Consider the following 9,447-nt stretch of genomic DNA (forward strand, 5'->3'; position numbering starts at 1 on the left):
GAATATTAAGAAATGGAGGAGAAGAGAAAAAAAAAGGAATGAAAAAGAGGAGAAGGTTGTCAAACGTGATATCAACCCAAATTAATCGGATTCAACCTTTGTTTTGAAAATGGGATAATTACTCCCTTAGTCCCTCCACAATTGAGTCAAGATTAAGAACACCCTTTTTAATTCTTATTGAGCTCATCTCAAGCCCAAATCAAATCCACTTAGGTCACACTCTTCATAAACTAAGGGAAATTTATTCTAAAGTCAATTCGAATAAACTCAAAACTCCTAACTCGGAATTCGGGGTGTTATAGGATATGCAAAATTTCTTTTTTTTCTTCTTCCTTTACTATATTTAACTATATTTAATATCTAATCTAAAATAATATGTATGTATTTGGCCCCCCTATGGGCCATATGCGTCCACTAGGGGTGTGCAAAAATATCAGACCCGGTTAACCCGAGTCGTCGACTGAACCTAAGAAAACCGGGTAATTTTCTAAAAATTTTACTCGGCCGGATTGGGCCCAATTCGCAAAATTGAATTTTTTCCGGGTACCCGGTTAGGGATTTTTTAAATATAAAATAATATTATATTATTATATATTTAATTATTAATAATATATTTTATATATTTTATATATATAATATTATTATATTATTAATTATTAATAATATTATATATACATTTAAATTTGTGTTTTTTTAAATTAATAATTTGAAGGAAAAAAACAGGATATCCGGATACCCGTATCGGGTACCCGCAACATCCGAGTCGGGACACGGGCTGAGAAATCAATTACCCGAAGATCTGGGTACCCGACACTTCAAGTACCCGAAAACCTGGGTACCCGGATTTGCACATCCCTAACATCCACCCCTGCACTCCACGCAACCTTAGGAATTCTTTGGTGGGTAGCTTGTTTAATTTCAACATCCAAAAAAAAAAATTAACTTTCGTAGGGACTTTTAAATTCCAAATTTTGTCGAAATTAAATTCGGGCTTGCTTGTCCCAAAATTTATCAGCAGATCAGAAGGCCTCTTAATCGAGAAGATTTCTGCATTTTCGTGAATCTAAGTGATTCGATTTGGGATACTCTGATTTACCCTCGTCTAAGCAATGGATGAATCAAGGATTTAAATAACGATTTTGGTCGCGTTTTCGGTCGCGTCGCATTTATCGCGGTTGCGGACATAACAGATGTCATCGCGGTCACTGCGGGTATCGCAGTCGTGAATTATTTTAAATTTCGTACAATTATTATAAAACATTATAATTATAATTATAAGGAGTTATTTTTAATGATTTTAGAATATTTTCTAAGCTAAAATGACATATATATATATATATATATATATATATATATATCATATAATTTAACTATATAGAATACTTTAAAACTCTAATAATAAGATAAGATAATTAATTCATGATAACATTGTGAACACATTATTATTTAAATTACTGAAATTATGACTAAATTAAACAAATATTAAAGTTTACATTCTAAACTATAGATTAAATTATAAATTTTAAAAAGTGGAATGATGACAAATTAATATATCCCTTAAAAATTATTTATAACTTAATAAAAATGAGTCCAAAATATTTTGTTTTAAGCCAGGCTAAAATATTTTAATCCAAAACTCTATCCCCCACCACACGTTCTCTCCTTCCCTCCCCCGTTCTCTCCTTTCTTCCTCATTTCTTCCTACTCTCTTCTCTCAACACAAAAACAGGTAAAAAAAACTCCAAAATCATAACAATTGACCATACAATTACCAATCTTTATGCATCACTTGGGCCATTACAGCAATCTCCTGCTGAACTGTTGCTTAAGGTTCAAAGGCCCTTCATTTATGCTCATCCCAATCTTTCAAGGTTCATGAACTTTTTCTCCTTGTACATTTGTTATGCATATCGAACTTATATATATACCCGATAAAAAGGGCGATACCCTCGTTAACGCATCGGAACTCATAGCCAGTTAACCATGTCTTTTTAGCATGGCAACATGTTTCAAGATCAATGCTTCTTGGATCAAAGCACTGTAACCCTCTTCAAAGGTCATCCATAAAGGAATAATTATGTAACAACATCAATCTTTCCATTGTTGTTTTTTCAGATTCATGACCTTTATCACCATAAATCTCTCAAAATAAATGGTATGGGAGTTGGGATGGGAAATCATTATTCCAAAGATTAGACATTTTCTGATACATGGTACCATCCAGCTTGGAAAAAGGGAATGACTTCAGAAAGGTAAAGGAGGTGAAAAACTCCATTAATGATCAAGTTGGAATGTTTATCAGCACAAGTTTTTCACCTGCATAATCCCATATTGTTAATTGGTCCATAAATGTCAATTAAACAAGGCCTTGATGATGTCTTTATCAAAAGGCTTAGCTGTTTTTTTTAACAAATCACAACAGCTTACAACAAAGGATTTGAATGCCTTTCAGTGGTCCCCCTTGTAATGCATCCAAATAGCAACCACCATTATGCATGTATATGTGCTTTGATTGCCATTGTCAAACAAGTCAATTTCTTTAGTCACAAACATCCAAGAAATGACGAATGCATCAAACCAATCCCCATCTCAATCCATGGGACTACAGAATTTGCTTCCAATCATTTACCAGTGTGTCTGGTAGGATTTTAACGGATGGAATGGGAGCACGTTTTTTATTCCTCGTTCAGTCGTCTCCGAAGTTATCTTCGGGGGCCGAACATCGGCGGATTTCACCATTTTAGAGTCAAACATAAGTTCATCTCATCAATGTCATGGAATCTGTAGAGTTTAATAGTAGGGGGAAACCTGATTTAAGCAAACATCTATTTATATACTTTTAACACATTATATGTATAGACATACAGGGTCACAACATCATGGAACTTTTTTAATCCATGTTCTAGAATTAGCATACATAACAATAATCGGGTACCGATCCCTTGATCCGGTACAGAATGTTATCCATATATGTCCCGGTCTTCTCCTTCGGGGCAAGACTTCGGAGTTGATAACACGTAAACCCAGTGGTCTGGCAAACGTAGTCAAAGGCTCTAATTGCAGTGAACTTCACCGAAATGCAGACAGGAACAACTAGCAATCCAGCTACATGCTGAAATATACCTCTTCTTCACCATATAAGGAAAAGGCAGACCAAAAACACGTTGATTAATATGGATAGTGATCAGTAGTACCATATAATCGGAAACTGCAAACTTTCTTAATGGCCCAAAGTGGAACTTCGAGCTCCGGTCATTCATGTATTGCTGCCTGAAGGTAATGTTAATTCGTTAACAGTCGGAACTAACGAATTTACTTATCTCATCCATAACGACATGGAAATGATCGTTATTTGGCAACAAGTAGAAACCGATTGTAGCTTGTTCCATGTATAGAAGTTTAACCTCTTGGTCAGCCTTTTTGAGCCCTTCGACATAAGCCAATTGCCAATCCTGAATAAGATCCAAGCCCGCAACCACCACGAGACTCTTCGGAAATTGGATTCCTTCGAGACTTCTACCTTTAGGACCAAACGGATTACATGCAGGATGGTCCCGGTCTGTGCCATCAGGGAGGAAAGCTTTCCAATACCAATCCCTGTCTCGTAGGGTAACAAAGTATTTCCCATCTAAACGCTTTTCAGATTCAGTTCTTTCTTGACCACCAAACATCGGATTGAGCAAAATGTTTCCCAATATATCGATTCCCGATTCAACGGCTCGCAGAGCAACATGGTGAGCAATGTTACCACCGGAGCTATCCCCGGCCAGATATACATGAACCTTCGAATCTTTCCGACTTTTAAGCCATGATCTAGAGTTAACCCATTTAAGAGCAGTCCATCCATCATCATAAGCACATGGATATCTATTCTCAGGAGCACGCCGATAATTCACCGAGACCACAACGGCCTTACAGGTACCAACCAATATCCGACACAGATGGTCGTATATAGCACTATTCGCCGAGGAATGCGCGAAGCTTCCACCGTGAAAGAAAATTATAACTGGGACAACCTCAGCCGTAACAGGCCTCTCAAGATCAAAAAAATTCGGCTGAGGCTCTTCACCAATAGCTGGTCTATAAACCCGACTCAGGAGCCCGGTGGCTCGATCGATGAGGACATCGAATGAGAAAACCCCACCAACTGGATTCACATTAGCAGGGACTCTCCGATCAAGGAACTCCGCCAAGTGACGATTGAAAGTGCCGTCCGGTCGACGAAGAAGATTGTAAGCCAACTTAAAACTGGAGATGAGGACCCATGTATTCAGTGGAACCACCATCTGTTAAGATACAAAGGTAAAGAAGAACAAAACAAAGAGCTTCATCTTCCATGAAATCAAATCCAAAAACAAAGGAAATTTCACCAGGAAATTGATATTCACAGTGAGAAAGTCATCAAGAAAATGAACAGAAAACCCTAATTGTACTTGCTCACCTTGCCAACAAACACCAATTTTAGTGCTATTTTTTTCTTTCAAAAAGACTGAACTAAAATCAAGAAAATTCCAACTTTATTGGAGAAATAGAAACAAGGCTCAAAAGTCAAACGAAGCTATTTACCCCAAAAATGGCAAAAGATTCAGCTTTCAACAACCAAAAAAGGGAAAATATTTGAAAACTCCATTAAAAATACCAACTTGACAACCTAATTCTAGAAAGAAATTATGCAGAATAATAAAATGGAGAAGAAACACGAAACAAAATCGTACCTTGCTCTCATTGAGGTTGATTTCGTTACTTGCAGACATTTCCCCTCTCTTTGAAGACTTGAAAGCAAAACCCAGAAGCTTAGAACAGATCCTTTTGAAGAACAACCCAATCCACAACAACTCATATCACAAAACAAAACCAGAAAACGACCCAACAAAGATTTGTAATATAATCTTCTTTTTCAACTTCAAATATCCCTCCTTTTTCTTCTCATAATGTTCAACTTGTATCATCAAGAGAGGAAAAGAAAAGTAAATACATATTTTCTTGCTTGAGAATCTGTTGGAAAGAGATGCAATCGGAACAGAGAGAGGAGGGGTTATTATATGAGTGTCATGTGGAGTGGGTGAAGGATAGGAACAGTGCGCAGGTTAGAAGACCAAGGAAAAAGAGAGAGAAATACTAAAAAAAATTGTACATAAGGAGATGAATGTTGAGATGGAAGACGACAAGCTGAGAGACCAATAGATAACTCTTCTTTGGGTCCCCCATGGATGTGTATTAGTGACATGTTTTTTTATTGTTTTTTATTTTGATTTATTCTTAAAAAATGTCTCAAAAATAAATATACTTTCCGATGATTATTTCGAGTTTCGTTTTAGGGTTTCAGAAATAAATCTTGAAAAAATATTTTTTTGGCTGAAATTTTATATGATTACTTATCCAATATTGTGCAATTTAGGCTTAAACATAAAACAATTACTCAAACTATATTGCTTTTTCGAATTAGTATTTAAACTATTTTTTGAATCATCTACGATCTAAAGTTATAAACGTTACAATTTTAGGTGTCTCTACAACCGTTAAAAAAGTTCATTAAGTGATAAGTGTTATAATCTGTTAATTTTGAAAAATTATTATTTTTAAAATTTAAAAAAATATTTTCAAAAATGTTTCATTTTTTCTAAAATACCAAAAAAAAAATCAAAGTCCCTAAATCTCTTATTCTAGTCTATTTTACTCCAACCATCGGTCATCTCCGACCACCTATCCACCAGAGAACGACCACCCATACGTCGTCGACCACCTAATGACTGGTCATAACCCTTGTTATCACCTCAAAACTCAAAATTCTCAAATCTCTACATTTCAATCCCTAATCCCTAAAATTTTAAATATCAAATCCCTTAAATCCTTTTAGTCGATCGTGATAATCGGTCATTTATTCAACTATGGCCGTGGAAAAGTTTGGAATAGGAGGGGAGGGAGAAGGAGACACAGGTTGGGTTTTTTTAATAATATTTTTCTAAAGAAAAATATTTTTTTTAAAATTATAAGATTATGACACATGTTACTTAACGAGACTTTTTTAAAGGCCGTTATAGTCGACACACCTAAAATTGTAACATTTGTAACGATAGACGTCTGGACAATTCAAAAATTAGTTTAAACACCAATTCGTGAAAAATAATATAATTTAGACACTTATTTTATATTTAAGCCTCATTTTTTTAAAAATAGCAAAATATACTATCTTAAAACTAAGGAATTGTTTTAGATTTTTTTTCTTTTGATAATCTAGGTTTAAGTATGTTATACTTTTGAAGATAATTCTTCGAAAACTTAAGTTAAGACAAACATATCTATTTAATATACTTATCTACGAGTGTTTATAATAACTCTATATCTGATATCACCGGTGAATGTTTATTCAAATCGATATGATAATCAAATTTATAGATTGTGTTCGAGTATCCCAACATAAATATCAATTCCATACTTTTTTGGATTATTCATATTATGGACCTTCAAAACATAATTTATTCCAAATTAACCCTTCACGTAACTCATTAATTGGTCAAAGTGATGACACCACTTTTTAAAAAATTTAAAATAATTTTAAGGCATGAATTCAGATATTGATAATCTCCTCTTACTATAATGTGTCGTGATGCTTTGTGTACGTTATATTTGTGCTAATCACATGGTCTCCTCCCCACAAAGTTATATATCAATCAATGTAAACAACATGTTTGATGACCTAATTAATATTGAACTTTCTGTTTTGGTCTCTCAATTATTATTGAGATTTTATTTTGGTCATTAATTTTTTAATTGTCATTTTAATTTTTTAAATCGTTCAGTAAATTTAACAGATCAATAAGATGACAATGAATATTCATATCTTTGCATATGTGGTGCTCGAACCTGAGACCTAAAGGGATAACAATAAATCTCTTATCCAATGAAGTCGCTTGATTTGTGTTGCATTAGACTTATTAACTGCTATATAGTTGGCAAAAAAATTAATATCCATGTTAAAATATGATTAATACAATAATTAGATATTATGATTGATATAATATTTAAATTTCTAAAGAAAATGAGTTAATTGCATCATATGTTCCCAAACTATAATCTTCATTTTAAATCAATCCTTAAACTTTTAAATATTTCAATTTCATCCCCAAACTACGAAACTCATTCTAAATTAGTCCTTAAACTTTTAAACATTCTAATCATCCATAAACTATGACCCTCTTCTAATTTGGTCCATAAACTTTTGAATATTCCAATTTCATCCAAATATGTAATTAGTTTCAACCATGATTTAACTTAAATTCTGTTTTTTAAACATATAATAATAAAATTTAGCCTAATGATTTTATCAACAAGGGATGAAATTGAGATGAAATTGGAATGATTAAAAAGTTTGGGGATCAATTTAGATGAGGTCAAAGTTTAAGGATGAAATTAAAATATTCAAAAGTTTGAGAACTAATTTGGAATGATAGTCATAGTTTAAGGATGAAATTGTAATATTTAAAGGTTTAGGGACAAACCTAAAATGGAAGTCATACTTTGAGGACACATGATGGAATTAACTCAAAGAAAATATAAATTTACTTTATCTTACTCTTAAATCATATAGACATATTTTACTATTTTAAGGGAATGAGGGAAAAAAAACATACTAAAAGAAAATCAAAATCCAATCATTGGTCATTTATTTAATTTAAACACAACAAAATTTTTATAAAAAATACTAAAAAATAAACATATGTATTAATTTTAATTAAATAAAATTTATGTACGTAAAAATGGGTCATGAAGTGAAGAAGAAAAAGAAACAGCTAGCATCTATGGCCTGGTGTCAGTTTCCATGAACTTCACTGTCAAAGGGATAGTTTTTACTATTATTATAATCAGCCAATGCCCAGATACTTTCACAATTGGTTTTTGGGAGCATTGGTGTTGGGTCAACCACTGGGAGCAGTTCTTGGATTGGCATCTTCCTCCATGAAATGGACAAGACATTGAAGATGTGAGAGAAAAAAATACAATAAAATACTAAAATTTAATGATTTTGGAACAAAATTTTCACCCTTTACTTGCCCCAAGTTGGCTGCCTTCATCTCATCTGATCTCTTTGTTTCCTTCTGTACACAAGTGGTTTAGATCCAAGCTAATATTTAATACCAGAGTTGATATCACACTGATAAAAGTACTTGATTAGTAACGACAATAATATTTTGAAGTTTAAGGATCACTTTAGAATTGTGACGAGCTTTGGGGTTGTTTGGAGAATTAAGCCGGTCTCATTATAATGAATCTGTTTCGGCTGGTTTAGGGTTCGGAATGGCTCCATACAGATTCCTTTAGCCAACTAAAAGAAGTGAAGGTCGGATATTGTAATGAGCTATTTTCTATTTTCCCATCTAAGATGGTGAGGAATTTCCAGGGACTGGAAACACTAACAGTTGTCAACTGTGATTCACTACAACATATTCTTGAGTCATCGGACATCGAATCAGCCACTCGGTCAAGAGAATCTCATATTTCGAAAAAGCTTAAACACGTATTGAACGAGAATTCTAGCATCAGTGCCTTTGGAAATATACGAAACGTATGTGTTCGAGACTGTTGGCGTCTGAGAAGTCGTTTTCCTGCATCAGTGGCAATATGTCTACGACTAGTAGATCTCACAATCGATTCAAAGCTTACCGGCACTTGCAAGTTTTTGCTCGGAGGAATATCACTTCCAGTTCCCTTCCTTGGTTGATTTAGATGCAATCGAGTGCCCAGAGTTCATTCGCTTTTGTGAAGGAGAAGTAAGCACAGCATTGCTAAAAAGAGTACACCCAACAGAAGAAGGAGATAGATCTTTTACAGATAAGGACCTTAACACCACCATAGAAGGATTTCACAGAGAAAAGGTACGTTCATTTACCTGAGCACGAGTTCTTTCCATAGCAACACACCAGAAATGTTCCAACTCAGTGGATTCTTCATATTCCTTAAAACTCATAAGGACATGAGAAGCTTCTGCATGATAGAAGAAATCCAAGAAAAATGGAAGGCCATTAACATATCATGGATGCATCATTTTAAGTTTCTTCAGTGGACATTGTCAGACTTGTGGAGACCTTCAGCTGAGTGAAAGGTGAAATGAAGTTCATCAACTTTGGTATGGTATAGAATTTGCCGTTGTTAGTTTGTTAAGGTTCCTGTCCGTTTAGCAAATAAAAAGGTATAAAACTGGCAACATACATGTGTATTAGTTACAAAAAGGATTAATTGAAATATACTAAATATTTTGCTTGTTTTAGGTGGTTAAAGGGTTTTTACTGGTTAAATAAGTGTCTAACGTTTTCACCGTTACCATTTTAAGGTCAACTTCGTCATGATCGTTTTAAAAAAAATCAACCACTCAAAACATGACACACGGTGTGTTTAAAGGGTTTTTTTTTTGTTAAATAAGTGTCTAACGTTTTCACCGTTATCATTTTA

The 9,447-nt window shown here is 33.9% G+C and overlaps 1 protein-coding gene across 1 annotated transcript; it reads right to left on the minus strand.

Moving 5' to 3' along the window:
• Positions 1–2,812: 2,812 nt before the first annotated feature.
• On the minus strand, positions 2,813–5,061 carry LOC120154755 (gibberellin receptor GID1C-like). The gene is made up of 2 exons (XM_039166410.1): positions 4,716–5,061; positions 2,813–4,286 (listed from the first exon to the last, which is right to left on the minus strand). Exons 1-2 carry the CDS (start codon positions 4,752–4,754, stop codon positions 3,291–3,293), a joined length of 1,035 nt encoding a protein of 344 aa, XP_039022341.1. The 5' UTR covers positions 4,755–5,061; the 3' UTR covers positions 2,813–3,290.
• Between the last annotated feature and the right edge of the window lie 4,386 nt (positions 5,062–9,447).

Source organism: Hibiscus syriacus, unplaced genomic scaffold (assembly GCF_006381635.1).
Source record: "Hibiscus syriacus cultivar Baekdansim isolate YM2019G1 unplaced genomic scaffold, ASM638163v2 tig00111151_pilon, whole genome shotgun sequence".
NCBI classification, from domain to species: Eukaryota; Viridiplantae; Streptophyta; class Magnoliopsida; order Malvales; family Malvaceae; genus Hibiscus; species Hibiscus syriacus.

What these genes read in the sequence shown, in the direction of transcription:
- LOC120154755 (XM_039166410.1), bottom strand. Translation starts at nt 4,754, where the DNA reads ATGTCTGCAAGTAACGAAATCAACCTCAATGAGAGCAAG. An exon ending in TCAACCTCAATGAGAGCAAG is followed by an intron (nt 4,287 to 4,715) that starts GTACGATTTTGT and finishes GTATCTTAACAG; the next exon opens with ATGGTGGTTCCACTGAATAC.